Here is a 25,546-nt window from a genome sequence, read left to right as displayed (position 1 = left end):
AGGTATCCAGTCATCTTGAAGCCTAGTCATTTTAAGTCTATGTTTAGATTGTCCATGTTTTTTCAGAATGACAATGCTTAGAGTCATAGCCTAGTATTGATTCATATGATGTAATTTTTATATTGTGTGTTTTAACCTTTTTGCTTTCTACAGGTCTCCTTCCCAGCTGTTCCCTTCCTAATCCCCTTTTCCTCACTTGGAATCTCTTAAACTCTGTAACAATTCTAATCAGAGTATTAGAGCTGTCTTGTGGTGGAAGTGTTGGGAACGTGCCCAGACCCCGAGGATCTGGTGACTCTGACATGAGGTGCATTGGGTGCAGGTGGGAGCATGGATGTCATGTGTGTGCTGTGTGACTGTTGGGTGGGTGAGTGTTGGCGTTTAGGTATAGTGGGAGGAGGGGGGAGGAGATGCAGGGAGATGGCAGGGTGGATGTGTGAATGTATGTTGTGGTGGTGTCTGCAGGTAGGGTGAATGTGCTGCATGTGGGGGTGTTGACAATTGTGCTGAGTGTGCATGTGGTGTATGGGGTGCATGTATGGAGGTCCGCTATTTTGGTGACAGTGGGAATGAGTGCACTTGTGGCAAGATCTGGGGGTGATGATGTGTTGACTGCAGGTATGAGTGGTGTGGTGTCTGCACGGGGGGAGGTAATGGCGGAGTCTGTGTAGGTAGTGAATGTTGTTGTGTCTGCATGTGTCTGTTGTGTCTGTGCATGGTGGTGGTGTCTTTTTGGTGCTTGTATTTGTCCCTGCGAACTGTGTCTGTTGATATGGGTGCATGTTGGAATGATGGTGTGCTTGGATGGGTGAGGGGAAAGGGCTGTGGGATTGGGAACAGGAAGTTGGAGGGGGGGACGGAAGAAGGAGTGACACTGGCTGCCGTCAATGAGGAGGTCAGAACCTGAAAGGATCTCTGCAGGGCAGCAAGGGCACCGTGAAATGCCTTCCAGGTAGGCACTGGACTGAAGCATCTGTGATGCCAGTCCCTGGATGGCATTCACAGTGGTTGACAGCCCCACAGAGATGGACCGCAGGAGATCAATAGCCTCCTCGTTGAGGGGAGCAGGGCTGATTGCGGCAGGGTCAGAGGTGCCTGCGGCAAAGGATAATCCCACCCTCCTGGGCGAGCGGGCACGGGCAACTGGGTGGGGAGCTACAGGAAAGGCAGTACTGGTAAGGGGGTGGCAGACAAGCATGGTGCTGGGATGGTCCCAGAAGAGTCTGCCACAACCAGGGAGTTCAGCCCATCAGAGGAGGAATCCGAAGATGTCGTCGATTCTGTCTCCCCTGTGGCACTCCCTTCGCCCTCCTTCCCACTGGTCCCCTCGGCTCCGCTGATGTCAGCCTCCTGGATCCCGTGAGCTGCAGCTTCCCCACTCGCCAGTGTCCCTTCTCTTTCACCTGATGATGCTGATTCACACAAAGATATAGGAGAGGGAGGGCGGGTGGCAGAGAAAGACAGGGTGCAATGGGTGAATACCAACACAACAGTCACACAGAGTAACAACATAATTATCTGCTGCTATGTCATAGCAGGCCATGCCCTCACCTTTACACGCTACAACAGTTGGACACCATTGGGGAAACTACAACAATGGTGATGTAAACTACTGATGGTGGAACAATAGCACTCATGTACTTGATGAGGGTCATACTAGTCACACTCGTCCAGTGCCTGGCAAATTCTCATGGTCATTTATGGAGACATATCCTGTATTCCTTACTCAACAGAATCCTGCATGGCTAGGTAGCATGCCCACTTATCCATTGACAAATAGCACTGTGACATCTGGAACTACTGTGCCTATCTACACATACAGTACATGGCAATTGATTGAGGACTCATTAATTACCTCTGTTACAGTGATGGGCTGATGTTGATGGCAATGCCCCGACACCTCAAGTGTACTGGTGGAGATGGTAGGAGCTGGGCTCTTAAACTTTGTTCAGGGTGACCTCACAAATCCCAAATTGAAAGCAAATGCCCTCATTAGTCACTGTCTGCTTGGGGAAAGAACACATCTTAGCAACCAATCCTACAAGGGTGGCTGATACCCATAGTTGATGTGCATCTACCAATGGAATACGCTACATCTTCCAACTAGTAGTCATCCCAAAGCCATACAAGCATTACATAATTGAGGTGCGAGTGTTTACTTACCCACTTGTGGCTGCTGTGCTGCCCTAAGCGCCCATCCACCTCAGGGTAAGCCACTGCGAAAATGCGGGCCACTAGGGGGGGCAGGGTCTGATGGGCACCCCTCCCTCATTGAGAGGACGTCTCCAGCTGGTCCAGCTCCAGCGGTCTTACTTGCCCATCGTCTCAGGCCCTCCCACCTCTTTCTGCCGGAAATGGACCCCCAGGGTCCGCACTTGCTTGGCAATGGTACACCAAATCCTCTTTTCCTGATGGTCGCTGACCTGCATGGGTGAGACAGACATAAGGACAAGGTCATGTAGAGTGGCATCACAGGGACAGCAGTGGACATCACACATCAGACACATCTCATGACCACACTCACATGTCATCACGCCACTAACGCTCAGACTCCTCACCCATCTCCATGCATCCACTCCATCTGCCTCATCCCAATGCCTTTCATCCTCACACACATCACTTTCAGACAGGACAGTGACATAGGACTCACCTGCTGCTCTGGTGCCCCATACAACTGTCCTTACAGGGGTAGGACCCAGTCCACAAGCTTCTCCAGCTCCTCCTGGGTGAAGGCTGGGGCCCTATCTTCTGCAGGACGTAGCATATTGGCTTCCAGAGTCAGAACACAGTAGCATACGCAGTAGAGGTCTTGCTTGCGCGAGTGTCAGGAGTCAAGTGAGCTATGCCACTGTATATGGTGGTCACACCCCCGCATACATGACCGTCACTGCCAGCGGTGATCACCATTGGCCCCAGTCTCCCATAGGCAACAATGTTATCCAATGAAGAGTAGCATGGCGGTTAAGACTGCCTACCGCCTTGACGACTAACGCTGGCGGAATGAGGTCACTTCCATATGTCCTACGCATGAAGGACAGGCGGCTGCCATTTTACATGTAATTAATGATTAGTAGTTGCATTTTAGGTGCGTCAGTGATGAAATATATTGACTACGGCATAGATTGACTATGTCCACACATTGAATACATCAACTTTTGACTTCTCCTATTCCCAGATACAGTGCAATGTTGATAATGAGACATGCCCCAGTGTACCGGCCCCTAGTCAACCTCACTACCCTGTAAGAGAGACACGTCATACAGACGTATCGTCTGAACCGTCAGACCATCATGGTGCTCTGTACCCAGTTGGAGCTAGATCTGTTGCCTGCCATACGTCATCCCTATGCCATCCCTCCCACAGTACAGGGGTTGTCAGTTTTCCACTTCCTTGCCTCAGGGTCATTTCAGATCACAGTGGGCTTGGCAGCAGGGATGTCTCGGCCGATGTTCAATAATGTGTTGAAGGATGTATTGTGTGCTTTGCTCAAACATCTGTCCTGCTACATCAGATTCCCCCAAAGTGCAGATTTGGCCACTGTTAAAGCTGCCTTCTACGATTTGGCACATGTCCCTCATGTGATTGGGCCATAGATGGCAACCACATTGCCAAGTGTACAGGAACCGGAAAAAAACTTTTATTCCATTAATGTCCAGGTGGTGTGTCTCGCTGACCAATGTACCTCCCAGGTTACAGCCAAGTTCTGATTCTGTGCATGACTCATTCATTCTGCGGAACAGCACAACTACAGAGGGACCAGGCCTGGCTCATCAGTATGTATCCAATAGTATGTGTGCCCCTGTAATCTCACTTCTCTTCACAATTTGCCCTGTGTCTCCACCGGTATTGAGATGGGTCCTACCTTTGTGCACAGAGGTGATTCTGGCTACCCTAACATTCCCTGGCTGCTGACACCTGTGAGATACCAGACTACAGATGTTGAAAACCGTTTCAATGAGGGCCATGGCAGGATGAGGCATGTCATCAAGAGGACCTTTGTGCTACTGAAGGCCAGATTCCATTGTCTACACGTCTCCAGAGGTGCCCTCCTCTACAAACCACTTAAAGTCTGCCACATCATTGTTGCCTGCTGCATGCTACACAATCTGGAACTGACACGTCACATTCCATTGCTGGATGTAGAGGAGGTGGGAGCTGGAACAATGGCTGATGAAGGGGACATAGAGAGTGATAAGGAGGAAGATGATGAGGATGCTGCTGACTTTAGATCAGTTAATTCAACAATACTGCCCATGAGAAACAGGTATATGTTAACTGTTTTGTATGTGACCTGTACTCCTGTCTGCCTTGTGACATAGCTTCTTCTCGTTTATGTCATTAATGGCGGTGTTGCTTGCAGCTCTCCCTCTGAGCGCGGGGGACATTTTGCCCATCAAAGGAGGTGTTACTGTTCAAATGTCAGTGCTATTTTCACTCTGCTGTTGTGTTGTATCACTTATGCAATTTATTGTCCATGTTCTATGTTCCCTGTACTGCTGTGTCAAATGCAATTGTAGTGCCAAACAGTGGTGTCATCAGTATTGCTACTTATCCTCACATTCCACAATGGGTGAATGTATAACCTAACTGTTACTGACCGTGGAGCATGCCTTTAGTTGAGTTTTGTCAGCTTTGAGGGAAGGACCATTGGGTATGGAAGTCTAGGAAATGTGGATATGACATGGGGATATGGTTTGAGATTCCTCCTGCCAAATGACACTAGGGATTTCCACATTGTACTGCAGGTGTGTTGAGTAGACAACATTGACTCCTATTGTGAAAGTTGTCCTTGTCTTGGTCTATTTTGCTAGGCATCTGTGTGGTGCAACTCTGGTTCCTGCCTTGCCTGTTGGCTCCCTTGACACATGTATCCAGAATATGTATGCTCTACTATCATCCTTGCTACATATTGCTCCCCTTCTGTCTATATCACAGACCTTTGCAGGACAATGGGTTGACTGTAATGACATGTTTTATAACAGAACATTTTACATATTACAAATAAAGATATGTAGGCAGTAGCTCTGCTCAAAAGGTGTTTAATTTGATTCACAAGTGCAATGGGTGAAGAGTGGGGTCATAGTGGGTGAAATCATCTGAGTAGTTGACCCAGCTGTAGGTAGTCCAGGTCCAGTATACAAGGGGCCCTGGGAAAATGGAGACATGACAGTCGACAGTCGACAGTCAACAGGGTGAGTCAGTGGCAGGTAAGGGAGAATGTTCAGGAGAGGGCCACTTCCTGGCAGTGACCTTGGTCTTAGCATCAGGTCCTGAAGGATGTCTGAATGGATGTCCTTGCATGTGTGGGGGTTCCACAGCTATAGGGGAAGTAGTGCTTGTGGTCTGCAGGTCCTCTGGCAGGGCCTCCATTCCACTTGCTGCCGCAGACGTGGAGGGCTCTGTTGGAATGTGGCTAGTGTAAGGGGCCTGCTGGTGGGTGGAGGACGCACGCAGGATGGTGGACAGTTCCTTGAGCACCCCTGCACTGGAGGCCATGGTGGCATTGAGGGTCTGCCACTGCTGCATGGCCTCCTGGTGGCATTCCCTCTACAGCCTCTTGTTCTCCTGCACGGTTGCAAGGATCTGTCCCATACATAGTGTTCTGTGAATGGTGGTATGCTCCCACGACTTGAGAGATGACCTCCTGACCAGTTGTTTGGTGTCGGTGCCCCATCCCTTGGACTATGGGTGCCTTTCCACTGCCCTTGGTCCACTGTGCCCCTGGCACAGTGTGCCCACACCAGGACTTTCATCATCTTGGGTGTGTGGCTCCGGTCCCTGTACTGTTGGGCACACTGCTGATTGAACTGTCCTTGGGACACAGGTTTGGGGATGAAGGGTTGGCTGTGCTGTAGTAGCCACATGGGTGGGGGGGCTCTGATGTGTCCGGGGGGGGGGGGGAGAGGGGGGACGGCTGGTGGACTCACTGGTTGTCCCAGAAGGACCAGGCAAGAAGTCAATATCCAGACATCCACTGGGCCTTCATCCTGGGGAGGGCTGTCTGTCTCTGGCATCCACTGCCGGGTGGCAGCGAGACCTGTGGGTGGAAAGGGAGAGAGTTACATTGTGGAGATGTACTTGTTCGTATCATTGTCTAATGCATGGAGTTGCTTGACTTTCTTCCCAATGACGGCAATGACAAATGCAGCACTGCAGACATTACATATGGGTGACGTATTGCACCATTATTTCCATTTTCCATTGAGGGTTGAGGATAGTGGATAGCATTGCTGTCGTTGTCATGTGTTGGAAAGCAGTGGAAGAATCTAGTTGGTGTGGCATGTGCTATGGTTTTCCATGGAGGTGTTCCACTGTGAAGTGGGACTGTGATCTTTTGATGTGTAGGGAGTGATGCATTGTGGGAGTTGTGCTGCTTGCCATTGTTATTGCTCTCTGTGCACAAGGGAAGGACTGTGTGGGAATAGTGGCAGTGGGGTGGTGTGGCATGCAGGAGAGGGACATGGGGTGATTCAGGAGTGCAGTTGTCTGATATGGGGTGGATTAGGGACTGATGAGTGGTGGGGACGCATTCTGAGCAGAAGTGGTTGGTGCCTGGGGAGTGTTGTTGACTTACCAGAGTCGAGCCCTCTGATGATTCCAGACAGGCCCTTAGGATGCTTGATGAGCAATACCTTCTCCTCCCACGATGTGAGTTCGAGGGGAGGAGGTGGAGGCCCACCACCAGTTTTGTTGATGGGAATCTGGCGACGCGATGCCATGGAACCCACCTTGCCCCTAAGGGCGTTCTACCTCTTACTGATGTCCTCCCTTGTGCGTGGATGCGTGCTCACGGAGTTGACTGTCAACGATACTCCGCCATATTTCTATTTTCCTGGCTATCGAGGTTTGCGCGACCTGAGATCCAAACAGTTGTGGCTCCACCCTGATGATTTCATCTATCATGACCCTCAACTCATCATCAGTGAAACGGGGGTGCTTCTGGTACATGGTGGTTGTGTTGTGGGTGCGGGTGTGTGTTGTGTGTGTAGGGTGCAGCGTAGAGTGCTTGGTGGGGGTGTTTGGTTTTGTGTGCTGGTGGTATCTGGTGTGGTGTGTGATGGGTGGGAAGTGTGTTGGTGCCTATGGTATTGATGTGCAGTGTCCTCCCTTGGTGTGCTCCTCGAAGACTCTTGCAGTAGTTGTGATTGCAAAGGATTGTGGGGGTGTGTGAGGGTGTGTTATATAGTACAGTGAGAAGGTGTGTGTGTGTGTCAGGTGTTGGGTATTCAGACTGTCCAATGTGTTGTTGGTTTCTGGTGGAGGTGATTTTTAGACTGCGGCGATTCGCAACGCCAATGGTTTTCTGCCATGCAATGGCCGCCGTGATGATTTGTGGCTCCTAATATGGAGGGTGGGATGTTGTTGGCGTGGCGGTGTCTGTCTCCTGCCCTCGTCAGCACGGCGGTTTAGGATTTGTGGCTGTCTTTGAGCAGTCTTCAGTTTGTGACGCGTAATACAGAGGTCACTGTACAGCCATCACTGGCAGTCTTTTGGCGCCCGCCAGCACAGCAGTCTTGCCAAAAGACAGCCAAACTCATAATGAGGGCCCTAGTTTCTTTGGTAAGACCTTGAAGGATCTACATAAATGACAGTGACTGAATTTAGAATTTGGCCTATTTTTCAGAAATGTATACCATTCCGGGATTCACTATGGGTTTCACACCTGTTTCCATCACAAAGCACAAAATTAGGAAAAATGGGCTATCTCCCATTAAAATGCCAAAATAGAGTGAAAATGTATATTTCTGAATCAGCTTGTTCCTGAAAACTAGGAAGATGGTGATTTTAGCACGGCAAACCTTTTGTTGGTGCTATTTGCAGGAGAAAAAAAATTGACACTTTCTTCTGCAGCACTTTTTTCCCCAAAACAAACACTATTTGGCTATACTTGGGCTATTTTCTCAGGCTCCTCCAGGAAAATCCACAAAGCCTGGGTACCTTTCGAATCCCCAGGATGTTGGAAAAAAGGACAGAAATTTAGCGTGGATAGCTTATGTGGACAAAATGTTACAGAGACCTAAGCACAAACTACCCCAAATAGTCCAAAAAGGCTCAGTACGGTGGGGAGGGGGTGGTTATGATGGGGGTTGTGGGGAACAGCCTATAAGCAAAAGGGTTTAAGAACTTTTGAAATGGTGTGTAAACCTCTGTTGAATGATACCTGTTTGTACATGGCTATAGGTGAATCCATAACAAAATTACATTGTTGAGTGGCAAGTGCACAAGGGGAAACCAGTTGAGGCTCCTTCACATCCTCACTATTAAACATCTATTTATAAAAATAGTGTAAGTTCCCAGCTAACACCCAGGCAACTCTGCTCCAAGTCCTACACATCACGGCACAAGATGCAGAAGTGGCAGGTCCACTGGAAGGGCTTCAGTGCAATCTCCCTGGGCCAAAAAGCCACAGCATGGGCAATCAATAGATCAACCTCTCCTTGCTGCATATGTGGATGTGGTACCGCAACCAGACTGGAAAAACTGGGCAGTTGAGGGTCCTGAATCTCATAAGCCACACAATATCCAATTGGTTAGGCTTCCAGAGTCATCAAATTAGAAAAAAGGAAAGGGTCACAAGTTTTTATGTGCTCATCAGTGCAGCGCATTTATCATTAGTATATCTGAAACCGCAAGTCATTTTCAAAGCGTTTTTCCTTTTGATCTTGAGAAATTGAAAAGTGGGTTGAAACAGAGGTCTAGTTAGTGCTTGGTACTTTGCCCCCCTACTCAAATTTTTAAAATTATGTTTTTGATTTTAATCAGCATTTTACTGAATTTTCGTGCTGCATACATATAAACACTAAGACATATTGTGACTGTGGCACGGTTGCACCTTTAAATAAACACAATACTGTTAAGTTGAACTGTATCAAAAATAACAAAATTCATTAAACTGAAGTTAAACTTTGAACAAGTCACTCCCCTCCACATTCTGGAAACAGTCTGCATGAACATAATTATGAAGGATCGGTCAGCTTCATAGTGATCTTACGTATGTGTAAGTACATATAGTCAATTGTATAGCTACAAGACCAGCTGGAGAGCCCAGGGTTTTGGGGTCAGAATCATGTTTTCAGTCTTTCATAGATATGTTATTAGCGGGTTCCACACTGTGAACATGTTTATCCTGCTGAGTTAAATAGAGTGTTCACATCTCAAGAGTCATAATGTGATTTCAAGAACCACTGTAGTACACTTGTAGCTGCCTCCCCCCGCACAACAATTTGCATTTTTGAAGCACCTAGCATGTGCGCCACTAACCTTCTGTCTGTATTAATCATATGATCTCACAATTATTGGAAATGCCATGGTGAAAGTCTTTCCATTCTTACTAGACTACTCTTCTCAAATCAAGAAATGTTTTTGGTGAAATCAAACCTTTGGCCTTTTAGTTTCCTCAAGGGATGTCTTATATACACGAGTGGCTTGGTACTTATACGGAGATGTGCAGCCTAGGGTCGGATTTGGAAGCATGCAATGAGTACTGTTTCAGTGGTCCCGAAGACTCCTTTACACATGGTAAAGGTCTTGATTTTTTTCGCTTCAAATGAGAAAAAGCTAGGTGGAAGTAGGGGAGAAAGGTGAAAAGAGAAGGAACGGAGCAGGTTGGGTTTTGGATCTCCATTCTAACCTCTAGGTAAGGAAAAATAAGAGCTTAACTGATTGGATCGCTACCCCAGTTCAGGAAAATATGATAGTAAACGAGTGTAATTATAAATAATGATCATGGAAGTATTTAAGATTATAATCAGGGACTCCATATCTCCTGTGGGTCTGCAACTCTTCGCTAATTTTTTCAAAGAATTCCTTACTCTCCAGAATAACAATGCCCTCTGTGCAGAGCAAGTCACTGTGAAGTTTTTATGTGCGTCTCTGGCTTGATTTCCCCCATTCAGTTATCCCTCACGTAGGTTTTGTGAAACAGATGAGAACAGCTTTTGGTATCCTCCTCGACACAAAGCCAATAAAACAAACAGATAATTAGTGTGGGTGTAAGCCCTATGTAGTAGTAAAGAGAAGAAGGAACTCTTGTAAATGGGGTGCATGAATCTTCATCCATCAATCAGCCCTAAGTCCTTAACTGTAGCCCTAGTTACTCCACATAATCAAGTTTTCAATATTGCACTGAAGAGCTAGATCAGTCAAAACCTGTGTACCACACCAAGTTAATATCCACCCCCTAAAATGACCTCCTTTTCCAACTCTCCTGGCATGCCTGTGAGTGTTAGGTTTAGAAACCTTCCTCGACAGAATTAGGTATATAGAGGTTAACAGTTTTGCTTTTGATGGTTGGTGAAGCTTGAATTTATCTTACCCACCTCGGTCCCTCCTCATCTCAACTTAAGAGGCTCGAAAGTCATGCTTGCATGATATTGTAATTCTTGATACTTTAGACTTGCTAGAGGCCCAGAATTGTTGTGGGCAGTGCCCATGTCTGCTGTGTAGCCTCGCTTTGAGGTAACTTCACACTTCGTGGTGTTTACTGGTAAAGTTCAGAGCGGCCACAGAAAGAGATATTAATGTGTATTAAATAAAGTTGTACAGCAGCATTTTCCCAGTCGGTTAAGTGTGGGAGTCGAGCTTCAACCGAAGAGTACACCCTCAAAATCTAAAGCCCCAAAACTATAAAATCATATTATGTTGATCGCCAAAGGGGCTCTTTGTCCACCTCTTTGATGAGGGCCTGAGCAAGATTACTCCACATGTATGATGAAGTAAAATTATAGTATAATTACAAATTTAATTGTGGTAATTTACATTATTGTCTTACATCTGGGTCCTCCCCGCAGGTAAGTTATTACCTCCGAAATTACCCAATTAGAACTGAAGCCTACTTTGATGGGACTTAACATTAGTGGCGGGGTCTCCCAGCACTCTATTCCACTCCTCCCAGTTTCTTTCTTCTATAGTTACGCTTTCAATGCTTTCGGCGTCGTAGCAGGGCCTGATCCTGGATGTTCTTTGGTCCTCATCCTCAAACTGCTTTGTCAGCAAATTTCTGTAGCTGCCATCTTCAAAATCTTTTTTCTTTTCTGTATTAACTTCCCTCCTTCCGCACGTATGCAGGCGGGTCACATATCAATCAAGGTGTGTCAAGCTACCAAACTATTGTTAAAGGTAAGTAACCAGGTTCTTTTACAGTGTGAACCTCCTCTAGATTCACACGTGCACTGATTTTAAAGAAATATCACCCTCTGGTGGAGGAAGGCTGTGGGTAGACCTACAGTCATTTTAGTATGCTTTCTACAATCCTTCTTTTTAGGTTGAGCCTAGACAATGCATATGCGCTGCTGCAAGACTTGTTGGATCGATTATAAGATTGCTCCCGCCTGCCGCTTACAATAGGTTAAAGGCAGAGTCGCTCTTGTTTTGCTGCCTCCTAGGTGGCTTGGCAGCCAGTACGTCACTTGCTGTACTTGGCTGCGGAGCCTCAGCCAAGTACAGTTTAATTACGCCTACAATGTTTTGCTGTTGTTTGGACGGACTATTTTTCTCTGTTTCCTGCTTCTCATGTTTGTCAGTATGTACTTGTGTTTACGTGTGCAGTTCAATTTCCGCATTTGCCCATCACTTGGTCCTTACTTTACATAACTAGTAATTACAAGTAGTTGCGTTGTGCTTGTGATTTGTACTTTTTTTGTTGCTTTATGTAGCATTCAATTGACCCAGGAATGAATCCTCAACAGCGGCTCTCCCAGCACAACAGGAGCAGGAGAGCCCATACTACAATATTCACTGCACTCAGGGAAACTCACCCAATAATGCTTTGCAGGCATTCCTTTTACAGCACATTCTTACCCATAACTCCTAGGGCAATGCGACCACCAGCAAAACATTCAGAACAATGTGCTCTTTCCGTTCAGGCCATCTTGTGGGTCACACAAGGGGAGAGGGGGCCCAAAAATCGAAACCTCTTCCGCCATTCAATGTATATGTAATTTCTCTTATTGCTGAAACTTTTGTTTTCACAGCTGGAGTGTGTGTTATAAGAGCCTTGTTTGTGATAACATTCTGACAGTCTTGCTCGGCCTGCAAATGTGTAATCCACTATGCTCTCCAAGAACTGAAGGATGAGAATTGCCCCAAGGCACTACTATCTCATTTGGCTCCACAGGAACATCTAGCCATGACCAGTAGTATTGCATCTTCTGCTAATGCACAAACACAGTCTATTTCTGACAAAGGTTTAATGTATGCACGGAAAACGTGCCACATAATGCTTTGCAGGCATTCCTTTTACAACACATGTTTGGCCATAACTCCGCCTGTGATGGCCCTAGGGCAATGGGACCACAACCAAAACATTCAGAAGGATGAACTCTTTCTGTCCAGGCCATCATGTGGGTCACACTAGGTTAGAGGGCTCCCAAAAATCATAACCTCATCCCACCATTCAATGCATTTTTAAACTCTCATAGCTGAAACTTTTTTGTTTTTACAGCTGAGAGGACTTTGTGTTATAAGGGCCTTTATTCAGCCTGCAAATGCGTAATGCACTATGCTCTACAAGGGCTGAAGGATGATAATTGCCTCAAGGCACTACTAACTCAGTAGCCTCCAGAAGGACATCTAGCCATGACCAGTGGTATTGCACCTTCTGCTGTTGACCCTACAGGGACATCTAGCCATAACCAGTGGTACTGCACCTTCTGCTGTTGACTCTACAGGGACATTCAGCCAAGGCCAGTGGTACTGCACATTCTGCTGTTGACTCTACAGGGACATCTAGCCATAACCAGTGGTACGGCACTTTCTGCTGTTGACTCTACAGTGACATCTAGCCAAGGCCAGTGGTACTGCACCTTCTGCTGTTGACTCTACAGGGACATCTAGTAACGGACTGCGGCACTGCACCCTTGTGCCAATGCCTCAATAGTTAAATGATATTTAAAGGCCTGCTAGGGGCTGAATATATGTTTACATGACCACGTTTCTTCCAAATGCTATTTTTAAAGTGGTACTCTGTAGGGGCTATTCAGAGAATTACAGTCTAATCCCAAGTATATGAAGGAATGCACACAGTTTATTTCTAATAAAGGTTTAATGTGCAGCATGGCTAAATATTTATAAGGTACCAAATGTGAGGTTGTCATTATCATTAACAACACCAAACGCTTTAATTCTCACTAATGGGAGACCTATTGCATTGCAAATGCTTGTTAAGTGTATGTCTATACAGTAGGGTTTAGTTGCACTGAGGTCCACATGGCTACCCTACAAATGACCTCTAAGGCAAAAACACCAATGAATGCTACAGAAGCTCCTTTTCCTCTGTTTTTTTTTTTTTAAACATTAGCATTTTTGTTTTTGCATGCTACAGAATTAGTGCAAAGAGATTTGATATATCAGTTATAAAATACATATCATGAAATATGTAACATATGCAGTTATCAACTAGTAGTTCCCAATGTCAGCCATTTATCTTATTCAAGGGAAATAAAAGAGAGCAGGATGATCAAGTCACTGGGCGATACTATGTATTCTACAGGTAAACTAGTGTATGATCATCTGCACGGTAATAACTTATCGGACGTAACTGGCATTGTAGTGATCCACACAAGACAATTCGAAAACTAAAATCAAACTTGGAATATAAATTTGCAACCTTGTGGGACTACAGAGGCTTTTGATAAAAGATTTAGACCTTTGGGTCTTTGTAGAATGAGTAATACTAATGTCACGGTTCATCAGGCACTTGGTGGGAGGAAGCAGGCTCAAGCTCATTGAGTCTTATAAAGGTACATTCCACTGAAAAGTCAGATCTACAATAAACATCATCTTTATGTGAATTACAGTCAGAGTGTGACTATTTCTGTATCAGAGCTATTGAGTCCATTGACACAGTGATTGTGCTGTGGGAGACACCCAGTCTTTATTACTGTATTTACAAACAAAAAGGCGAGATCAAAAACTTAAGCACTAGTTTTCTTAGCCTTAGGACGTGGAGGTAAGCAGAGAAAGCAACCCTCCAGGGTGCACAATTGAGTCCTGCTCACAAGCAAGAAGGGTTCGACAGTGATCCCTTTCAAAAACGGTCTAGTAACCAGGCAATCCTGCAATACCATATGATCTAACTCTGCACGTTCATGTGCTCATCTGGGGCGTGCAGAAGATGTTGTCATATACATCTTACTAAGCTTCTTAGAGGTTAGATACAACTTACAAATGTATGAATTGGATATATTTAAAACAAGTATTTCTGGACATTGTGTGGATTTAAGTGTTTTTTGCCAATCACTCCCACCCAGTTCACATCCTACATTCATGTCCCATTTCATCTTCAACTCATTGGGAGTAGGTTTAATGGCCTACAGAACCACATTATCAGTCTTTCATTGTCCGCTTTTCCCCCCTGTGGATTACACTTTGGGTTTCCATTGTAAATCACTCACTACTAGTTAATAATATAAATGAGTAGTCTGAACTATCTGTCTTGCTATTGTTCCTTTTGATACAGAGGTTCCATTTATTTGCATAGCATTTAATACAAAGAATGGTTGACTCTTTCTCATTGTTGTAGTTTATTGTACATAATACATAACTGCCCTACATCTAGTGTGCGAAGAGTTTTCTAAGATAGTGCAATTAGTTGCTGAAATATTGCAGGAAGATTGATAGACTGATTAATGTGAAAATTAAAACAATTTATTCAGAGAAGAAAGAAGTCACTTATTTTGGCCTGCACCACTATTGGTTGGTCCTTCTCCTTTACCAGGAAGGGTAGTTTTCCCTGTCTTGGTTGCTATCATTGACTAGTGAGTTGCTGGGTTCCTGAAAGTTGTGGTCCTGAAAAGTGCTATTGGAAAGGTGATCTCTTGGCCTCTCCCGCTTTTAGTTTTATCCCTTCTAAGGGGTGTCTTTGAAAACATACCATGATTGGCATCATCATTCTCCTTTAGTTTCTCCAGTGCTGCATGAACTGCATTTCCAAATAGATTGTCTTCTGTAAAGAGTATTAATGATGTTAGCTGGTAACTATGATTGGAAGCCAGAGATTCTAAACCAACTGTGTCTTCCAAGCATAGTGCCTGAGTACATCTGCCTGCTGGCTGAATCTGCAGCATCTAAGGAAGATTTTAAGCGTGTATTTGACAATGTCTTTCTCTCTTTTATTACAGTGTTGACCCTTTTTTATAATCCTTAGAAAGATGCTATATTAACTCCTCAATCTCATACTAATGTTGGTGGCCTTATCCATTGAAAGTGTGTTTGAGTTTGCAATATTCCATCTAGCTTTTGTAGGGGGTTGTAGATGCTTGTGCATATGCTCTCCTTCTGGCTGTACAGACAATAAAGGACACAGCAGTTACGCTACAGTTAATATACTTTAGAGCTCATGGAAAATGCTTATATTTCTATTCTACTCCAGGCGTCACTGCCTTACAGGATAAGGATGCTTTCAATGTATTCCTTCCCTGCTGTGTAATCCTCTAACTGTATTTCACATGGTCCTGCTTCTCTCACCACCTGTGTAAGATACATGCAAAGATAATACAGAAGAGCTGATTTTGAAGGTTAGGTGTCAATCTCCTTTTGAGGGAATCTGCCTCAGTTTTAAGCCAAATGTCACCTTTAGGGTCAGTGCCTACTGGTTGATGTACCAGAGTATCTTCTCCAAAAACAGGAGATGTTCTTCTTGTTCTACATGTTGATCCAGTGACACAAGGCATATATATTGCTCTACCTCTTGTTATGACTGCTGCCTGATTCATAGCTTATTTTGTAAACACTCAGTAGGTCATCAAACTATTTGTATTAGACCTGCATCCTTCTCCTTACCCTGATGAGAAGATTTTCTGAAGGCTTGTCCGCACTTATGTCTTTGACTTTTGACTTAGATGCTTTATTTGTTTACCCTTGGCTTCTTTGGCTGTCAAGTACTTTTCTTTTAGTGTGGAGGCATTTACTTCACCAATAAATCTGATCAAAATAGTATTTTTTCTACACCAATCTGGTGTACTGAATATCCACCAACACTGATACTTCGAAGTCTGACTCATCTTGTTCTCGGCAAGCCTCTTCAGTTTCCTCTTACAAAACTGAGTCTTCCCCCGATTGCAAACTCAAATCCTGCAGGGAAACCTCCTTTGCCTGAACCATCGCTTAAGGAACACACTTTTGCTTTTCTATAGTTTTCAGTATCTTAAGCTGAAAATCTGCACAAGCGCTGCACCTTTTAGTCACATGAGCCTTCAGAAAAACAAATTACACACCCTGTACGAGTCCATTCAGGTCACCTTGTGGTAGCATTTGGGTCAAAACCTAAATTATTTTACATCACCCCTTCCCTACATTTCCAAAGGGATCCAGAGGGGCTCTCTTAACAAAAACTCTCAAACTCACAGTGGATGAAATTCCTACTTTGGGTCGTGCTTGAGGTTGTGAAGGAAACTTCAAAGCCTTAATCACAGTTGTAGTAATAGACTGTTCTTAAATCGTGATGTTACTTGTTTTCATAATCTGCTTGCTGGCGACCTTCCAGTTTCCTAAATGAGGTAGTGTTGAAAATTCTCTATCTTTGTGTGTCTTTTACTAACTACTGCAGGGTGTGCTCTCCACTTCAGGTCTTCATCAGGCAGGCGGCCAGCCTGGCTTGGCTCTCTTCCTTGCAGGGCAAAGGCACTTGCCCTATGGTCTATCGGGTGTTCGGGGTGCGATGAAAATTTGCATGTGACATTTTATAGTGACTAGTAGGTACTAACGCCACCATGGACCAACTATTTGCATTAGAGTAGGTTTGGATCTCTTAACTTTCCACCTTAGTAGGCAGTAGTGTTTGGCTCCCCTGAAATGAACTTTTAAGCTATTGTCCAACATTGACTTGAAATTCTACTAAACTTCCAAATCGCAGCCAAACTCCCTTTTCAACAAACCATGAAACAATTTGAATCCAAAAAATGAAGGCCTTGTTCAAAATGGTATGTTTTTATTTCCAGGTCACATGCATCAAATTCAAGATCCAACCGGGCAGATAAATTGGAGAAAAGAAACACAATTTAGAATATTTCAACTCAGGTTTGAGCGAATTGATGCTCTCTGCTTTCCAGTTACAATTTCTTTAGAAACTTTTTTGCACAATCTTGAGTTATAACACTTACCACAACCCAAATAACCCCAGGCAAGAAAAATGCATGTGATCAAGTCTAGACCATGCTAGGAATTAAATTCATTAAATGGTTAACCAACTCATCAATTCCATTTCATAAGCTTATAATTTAAACCAAAACTGTTTTTTGCAGAACAAACTTTACTTGAAACCGTAACTTTACAGAATTAAGAGACATTTATATTGCAGCACAATGAGAATGTCATTTTACAAAGAAATCACAACATGATCAACTTACCTGTAACAAATTATAAAAGCTTTCACTTTTTAGAACTTGAGAAAAGTTGGCAACAATAAAAATGATACATTCTTCTTGTAGCTGCAAAGCCATAGTTAGAGCTGTTTCTGCCCATTTTACTCCTGGAAGACTGTTGATTAACTTGTCACTTTCCATCAAAAGAAATGCTGCATTTTTCTGGTTCTGAAGGTATAAAAGGAAAGTAATTACAAATATAAAAAATAGTGTTGCCACTTAAGGAGAGAACTTAAAATGTCTTCTGTCTGAAATGCTTCACTGTTTTCAAAGTGTGGTATTAAAACACCACATCATATATGATTGGCAATTACATATTCAGCATCAGCTTCAGAAAGAATAATAAAACATGTACATTGTTGGAGAGAACTACACTACATATCAGATACCAAGTATTCCTTCTTAGTTCTTCACTCTCCAAAAAGTAAGGTGGTAGAGCACTCAAAGCTTATTTTAAGGAGGTGATAAGGGTTTGCAACTCTGATACAATGGACAAATTACATTTGCCTTTTTAAATCCAATAGGCACAGTAACTCCTGCTAAGGCACATACTGGAATTATGAGCTGTGCAGTAAGAACCACAATCCTGTAGTTTTCACAAGGTAATTTTTTGGGTCAACCTCATGTAATATTTTGGTGGAAAAAATAAAAGTGCCAGTTATGCTCCAATAACTGTAATGGTTGCTATTTATCACACTAGATGAATTCTAATACCAGCTGAGTCAGATTTTATTAGGATCCATAAATATTCAATCCACCTCATATTCAATCATGATTGGGGACTACATAATACAAAAGGCCTGATTTCACAATGGGAAGGGGGCAAAATTCCCTAATCTGCTTGTGCAGAGATAAGAATTCTGTTAAATGATTGGTGTTAAATATCCCATCCTTGCAGCAGTGCCCTATCACATTTTAGGTGATCAAACCAGCTGATAATTACCAGGAGGAACTTCATGTGGTAAATCAAAATTAGGTGGAATCTGGTGTGGGGAACATCAATGTTGTATGCAATGTCTCATTTTCCAGTGGCAAGCTCAAAATAGAAGATAGTTACTGGAGCTAGTAAATACCACAAACCAAGGTGTTGGGATTATACTGAAGCAGAAAATACCTCACTCTTTCCTACTTAATTTGGAAACAGGCTCTAAGCACTGACAAGATCTGAGAGGTCGAGCCATTTTGTGTTCCGATAAAGGATTCCACACAGTTCAATAGTGCATTAGTGGGAAGTGGTTGTAAGTTAGAATAGTACTACAGCCCATGGGGCAATGTTATGCTGTGTGAGATAGAGTGCTCACTCTGAGCCGTCTATGTAAACCATTGTTTTGGGTCTCAGCTAGACAGCGCGCAAGCACTGTCTCAAAGAGACATGTTGTATATACTTTGTGTGCTTCAGCCCACCCATAAGCTTCCTATTTGCTGGCTCCATCATCGCTCTCCTAATCTTTCTCCTCATTTTTCCAGGGCATGCATTTGTCATGCTTCTTGCTTGGTTTAGTCCTCCCTGAAAGCACCGACCAGGTACTTTATAAACTGGTCATCATTTTAAGATCTCTTCAGGAACCTCTTTTCTCTTTCATTTGGAGCACTTGAGACAAGTGCTCATGGTATACCGAGCTCTGCTGTCAACAAGGCTGTAAGTCTTGTTATCTAGTCACATTTGCTGTGCATTCAAGGACCGAGATCAAATGTCAGATGCTGTTTTCTGTCCCAGTGTTGCTTGTGTTTTTTTTTTTTTTTTAAAGTATTCCGCGCAGTGTGGAGCGGAGCTCTGGGCTCTTGCAGCACATGCCTCACCCCTAGTGTTATGCAGCATCCTGTGGGTAACGGAAGCCTCTCCGACGTGCCTTAAATAAAATGGTCTCACTTGGAACTGACCATTTAAAAACCTAGTGCACAACATTAAGGCAGTCATTATGAACATGGCGGTCCGGACCGCCATGCCAGCGGTGGCGGTCCAGAGCGCCATATTATGTTAATGGCAGGGTCGCCACAGGCGTACAGCCCTGTTGCACGTCACTGCCCGATTTATGGGCAGTGATATGCACGACGGGTGCTGCTGCACCCGTTGCCCTGCTACATTGCGGTCGGCTCCATGTGGAGTCAGCATCAATGTACAGTCCCTGCATTCCTCTGGGCTGCCCGCAGGCCCAGCGGAATGTTAGTGATGTGGCCAGCGGGGTCTTCAACACGCAGGCGGTCTTTTGTAGACCGCCAGCGCCAAACTCTGTGGGTTTTCCTGTAGCACGTAAAGACCACTTCTTTATCAAGTATCTCTCATGGCTGATTTCATCGAGCACAGCCACTTTTCTGCAGCAGATGAAGACATTACAGGAACAAAGCTTTTCAACAAGTGCTATTCTCCAATCACTGAGTGGTGTAATATTGCTCCTATTGACATATTTAAGAAGGGAATCAAACAAAATTGACCTCTGAGTGTAATTGTTTTCTATTACAACTGGCCAAGCAGTTTCCGTTTAGGTACATTTGATGCATCTTCCTAAAGAACAAGTTACTTACCTTCGGTATCGCATTATCTGTAGAGACTATCTAGCTGCAGATTCCTTACTTTAGGATTTCCCGGAGTCAGTTTGGAATCCGGAACTTATGCTGAGCAATACCACTGCACACGACCTCGGGTGGTGTCGTTCGGATCCGCGTGGTGTCGTTGGCATCTTTGGAGCCGTTTGTGACGTCATGGTCGCCTATAAAGGCACCACCCAGGCATGCGTACGTCAGTTCCTTTTCCACTAACTTCCACGCCAGGAGTGCAGAGTAATGGATAGAACTGTGCATAAACTAGGGCCCTGAAAGGGACAATCACTGACCCTATTAGACTTGTCCTCAGAGCGGGGAGGCATGGGTGACTGTAAGGAATCTGATGCTAGATAGAGTCTCTATCAGATAATGCGTTACAGATGGTAAGTAACTTGTTCGTCTGATAGACCCATCTAGCTGCAGATTCCTTACTTTAAAATAGATACCCAAGCCGTAACCTCCTGGGGGTGGGCTGCGCAAGATCTTCTTTACAATAAAAAATCCTGTAGGACCGAACAGGCAAAGTGTCAGTCTCTACGTGCCTTATTGTCCAGGCAGGAATGTCTTGCAGACGTGTGCAACAAAGCCCACGTTGCTGCCTGACAGATATTCAGGACTGAAACACCCCGTGCTAGCGCAGTGGTAGCAGCCTTGCCCCTGGTAGAATGAGCCCTCAGAAGGCTACTTCTTGGCCAGTGCATAGCAGATCTTAATGCAGAGAACAACCCAATGCGAAGTGGTTTGTTTCTGCACTGCTCGACCCTTCTTTGCTTCCATGTACCCCACAAAGACTTGGTCATCCACCTAGAACGCTTTTGTGCGGTCATGGTAGAATGACAACGCTTTTTTTGGGTCCAGTTGGTGGAGTCACTCCTCTTCTTTAGAGGGATGCAGTGGAGCAAAGAAGATAAGCAGGGTGACATTTTGACCCAGTTGACATAAGGGCACTACCTTAGGGAGGAAAGAAACATGAGTTCTGAGTACCATCTTGTCTAGAAACATGGTGAGATACGGAGGCTTGGATGAAAGTGTCTGCATCTCACTCACCCTCTAGGCAGTTGTTAGTGCCACTAAAAAGGCTGTGTTTATGGTGAGCAGCCAGAAGGGACAGTTGTGCAGTGGCTCAAAGAGCACATGCATGAAAGAAGTGAGGACCAGATTCAAGTCCTACTGAGGTATGACAAAGGGCGTAGGAGGATACATACAAACAAGTCCTTAAAGAAACTTATTTACAATTGGGGATTTTAATAACGAAGGCTGATCGGCTGCTGAAGGAACACAGATAAGGTAGGAAAAAAAGCCTTTGAGAGTGCCCAAGGCAGAACCCTGTTAGGCAAGGGATAAGATAAAGAGGAGGATCTCAGAAAGCGAAGCAGAATGAGGATCAATAGATCTTTCTGTACTATAATATACAAAGCATTTCCAACGGCAGGCGTACACCATCTTAGTGGAGGGACGCCAGGCTGCCAGAATAACTTTACAGACTTCGGGAGGAAGGTCAAAAGCCATCAACTGTCGCCGCTCAAGTTCCACGCATGAAGGCGCAGAGTTGACAGGGTCGGGTGGAGAACCTTCCCCTGCTGCTGCGACAGAAGATCTTTCCAAAGAGGCAGCCTGACTGCAGAATTGATGCTTATTTTCACCAGGATTACTTGGGCCCAGTCATTGTTGATCTTCTTGAGAACTTTGGGCAGAAGCGGTATGGGCAGAAAGGCGTAAAGGAGGCCTGGACTCCACTCGCGAGGAAAAGCATCGCTGAGCAATTGCATCCTTTGAAACTCCAACGTGCAGTACTGCTGACTGCCCGTTCTCTGCGGAGGCGAACAGATCTAACCAAGGCCCGCTCCACTGCTGAAAGAGTCCTTGTGCCACCTCTGAATGGAGACACCACTTGTGAACTGCTAGGCATCAACAGCTGAGTTTGTCTGTATTGGCGTTCAGAGAACCTATCAGGTGTTGAACCAACAGGGTTATGCCCTGCTGTTCCAGCCATGTCCTGAGATGCAGGGTCTCTTGACAATGGGTCCATGACCCCACACCGCCCTGCTTGTTGCAGTACCACATCGCTGTGGTGTTGTCTGTGAACACATACACCATCTTCTCTTTTACACCAGAAGAAATGCTTTCAATGCCAGTCAGATCACCCCGATCTCTAAAAAGTTGATATGGAGTCTGGAAACCAGAGTCCTCTGATGTCCACCTCTCCCAGATGGCCGCCCCATCCCAGAAGCGACACATCTGTCACTACTGTGAGATCTGGTTGGGGAAGGGAGAGGAGTCTGCCTCTGACCCAATTGCAGTTCACTAACCACCACTGCAGTTCCTTCTGAGATCTGAACCTTGCCGGTGAGATTCCCCTGATGCTGTGCCCAATGGGCACTTTAGGCCCAATGCAGAGTCCTCATATGCCATCTGGCATATTTGACTAACATGATGCAGGATGCCACGAGGCCCAACAGACTCAGTGTCTGTCTCACCGAAATCCAGGTTGGAGGCCGAAACATCAGTATCATAACCTGAATATCCTGTACTCACTGCTCCGGATGATGAGCCCCAAACTGCACTGTATCCAGAACAGCTCTGATGAAAGGGAGCTTCCGAGAGGGAGTCTGGTGTGACCGGCATGTTTATAGTGAACCCCAGCGAATGCAGGAGGTTCGCCGTAGTCTGAAGGTGGGAGACGACAGCTTGGGGGGGTGAAGGAGCCTTTAACAGCCAGTCGTCGAGGTAGGTGAAGACAAACCCCTAACCTGCGCAGATGAGCTGCTACCATTGCCATCACTTTGGTGAACACCAGAGGGGCACTGGTGAGGCCGAAGGGGAGCACAGTAAACTGAAAATGTCCGTGGCCTATCTTGAACCACAAGAAGCCCCTGTGGGCAGGCACGGTGGGGATGTGAAAATATGCATCCTGTATGTCCAACGCTACCATCCAGTTTCCTTGGTCTAGAGCAGACAAGATTGGAGCCAGAGTGAGCATCCTGAATTTCTCCCTTTTGAGGAAGAGAATGACATCCCGCAAATCAAGAAAAGGGCAAAGACCATGTTCTTTTTGGGAATCAGAAAGTAGTGGGAATAACAACCACTAAGACTAAGTTATCCTCCATCAGCCGTTCTTTTAATGGAGGCATAAAGGGAGGGAAAGACTGGAAGTGCAGGGAATAGCCCTTCTGTATGATCTGCAAGACCAATTGGTCCGATGTTATGAACCGCCAGTGAGGGAGATGAAATTGCATCCTCCCTCCAACTGGATGCATGTGGCCTTGCAGAATCAGTTTAGGAGGACTTGGTCACTGTGTAGGAGGGGGGGCTGGGTGGGTGGTGGACGACTTCTGGCCAGACCCTCTGAAGGTACCACAACCTCATCCCCACACAGGAGGCTGACCTGACAGCAGACGGAGGCTGGTCTGTGGGTGGCGCGATACCCCACCCCTTCCGAAGTCTTGATAGGGGTGAAAAGCAGACTGTTGGCGAGGGGTGCTGAGAGGCCCAAGGACCTGGCCTAAGAATCCTCGAAACGCTTCAGCGCCGGGTCTGCCTTTTCACCAAAAAGGTGGGATCCATCAAAAGGCATGTCCATACGGTTTGCCTGGACATCCCCCTAAAAGCCAGATGTACGACTGTTTGTGAGAATGTGTCTTCCTTAGAGGCCTGTGAGTATTTTGTTTTTTTTCCCCTCTCACTTTTGAACATATTAAGCTGTACGGGAGGCCAAAGCGGTGCTCTCTGAACGAGTGGGTGTTGTTTTGGAGAAGGCCACTTGAGCACTCATCTGGAACATGAAATGCTTCGGGGGGGGGGAATGGGTGGCAGTTGTGTGTAAGGCGACAGTCGACTGCCAAAGTAAATCAACTATACCTGGAGTTAGCTAAAATAGATAGTCAAAGATGAGGAGTGAATCGTTATTACAGAAACTGATCAGGAGAGATTAATCCATATGAATATTAATATGATCTCCTGCAGGATCCTCTGACTGGATAGCAACAGCTATTATTCCAAGAAATAAGGTTATGAAACCAGTGCCTTGGAGATCATGATAAGAATTATATTTATGGCATGTCGTGGAATATTGCCAGCTTAAAAGGTAATTGGAAGTCTTTAACAGAAAAATTTAAAGGTATGGATCTTACAAACATTGTCATACAGAAAATATGAGTCGCAAGACATGTTCATGAATGATTTGTTATCATATAATCACCATGCAGTAAAGGAAGGATAAGGTAAGCCAACCAGAGGTCTTTTAATATTAGTGGCTCTAAAGAAAGCTATCAGGAGCAGGAGTATTATTAATTAATTCACCAATTCGAAAGCTGAGTGGTTGTAAAGAGACAATTTGGAGATAACACAGAGTGATACTGTAAGGAAATGCCTCCTTGGCATGGTTACCCCCTGACTTTTTGCCTTTGCTGATGCTAAGTTATGATTTGAAAGTGTGCTGGGGCCTGCTAACCAGGCCCCAGCACCGGTGTTCTTTCCCTAACCTGTACCTTTGTTTTCACAATTGGCACACCCTGGCATCCAGGTAAGTCCCTTGTAACTGGTACCCCTGGTACCAAGGGCCCTGATGCCAGGGAAGGTCTCTAAGGGCTGCAGCATGTCTTATGCCATCTTGGGGACCCCTCACTCAGCACAGACACACTGCTTGTCAGCTTGTGTGTGCTAGTGGGGATAAAACGACTAAGTCGACATGGCACTCCCCTCAGGGTGCCATGCCAACCTCACACTGCCTATGAAGTATAGATAAGTCACCCCTCTAGCAGGCCTTACAGCCCTAAGGCAGGGTGCACTATACCATAGGTGAGGGCATAAGTGCATGAGCACTATGCCCCTACAGTGTCTAAGCCAAACCTTAGACATTGTAAGTGCAGGGTAGCCATAAGAGTATATGGTCTGGGAGTCTGTCATGCACAAACTCCACAGCACCATAATGACTACACTGAAAACTGGGAAGTTTGGTATCAAACTTCTCAGCACAATAAATGCACACTGATGCCAGTGTACATTTTATTGTGAAATACACCCAAGAGGGCATCTTAGAGATGCCCCCTGAAACCATACCAGACTACCAGTGTGGGCTGACTAGTTTTAGCAGCCTGCCACACACCAGACATGTTGCTGGCCACATGGGGAGAGTGCCTTTGTCACTCTGTGGCTAGTAACAAAGCCTGTACTGGGTGGAGGTGCTTCTCACCTCCCCCTGCAGGAACTGTAACACCTGGCAGTGAGCATCAAAGGCTCATGCTTGTTGTTACAGCGCCCCAGGGGAGATGCCCCCCCCTCCGGCCACGGCCCCACTTTTGGCGGCAAGGCTGGAGGAAATAATGAGAAAAGCAAGGAGGAGTCACTGGCCAGTCAGGACAACCCCTAAGGTGTCCTGAGCTGAGGTGACTCTGACTTTTAGATATCCTCCATCTTGCAGATGGAGGATTCCCCCAATAGGATTAGGGATGTGCCCCCCTCCCCTCAGGGAGGAGGCACAAAGAGGGTGTAGCCACCCTCAGGGCTAGTAGCCATTGGCTACTAACCCCCACGACCTAAACACACCCCTAAATCGAGTATTTAGGGGCTCCCAGAACCTAGGTAACTAGATTCCTGCAACCTAAGACGAAGAAGGACTGCTGAGCTGAAAAACCTGCAGAGAAGAC

At 45.5% G+C, this 25,546-nt stretch overlaps 1 protein-coding gene across 2 annotated transcripts in view; it reads right to left on the bottom strand.

The window, feature by feature from the left end:
- The window catches only part of BTBD8 (BTB domain containing 8), a 491,132-nt gene that overhangs the window by 260,381 nt on the left and 205,205 nt on the right, over positions 1-25,546 (bottom strand). For both annotated transcript variants that reach the window (XM_069232349.1, XM_069232350.1), the window contains one exon: positions 17,346-17,528. In XM_069232349.1, the coding sequence (XP_069088450.1) occupies positions 17,346-17,528 (183 nt within the window). The remainder of the gene's footprint in view (positions 1-17,345; positions 17,529-25,546) is intronic.

Source organism: Pleurodeles waltl, chromosome 4_2 (assembly GCF_031143425.1).
Source record: "Pleurodeles waltl isolate 20211129_DDA chromosome 4_2, aPleWal1.hap1.20221129, whole genome shotgun sequence".
In the NCBI taxonomy this organism is placed as follows: domain Eukaryota; kingdom Metazoa; phylum Chordata; class Amphibia; order Caudata; family Salamandridae; genus Pleurodeles; species Pleurodeles waltl.
This window is presented reverse-complemented; position numbering and strand designations above follow the sequence as displayed.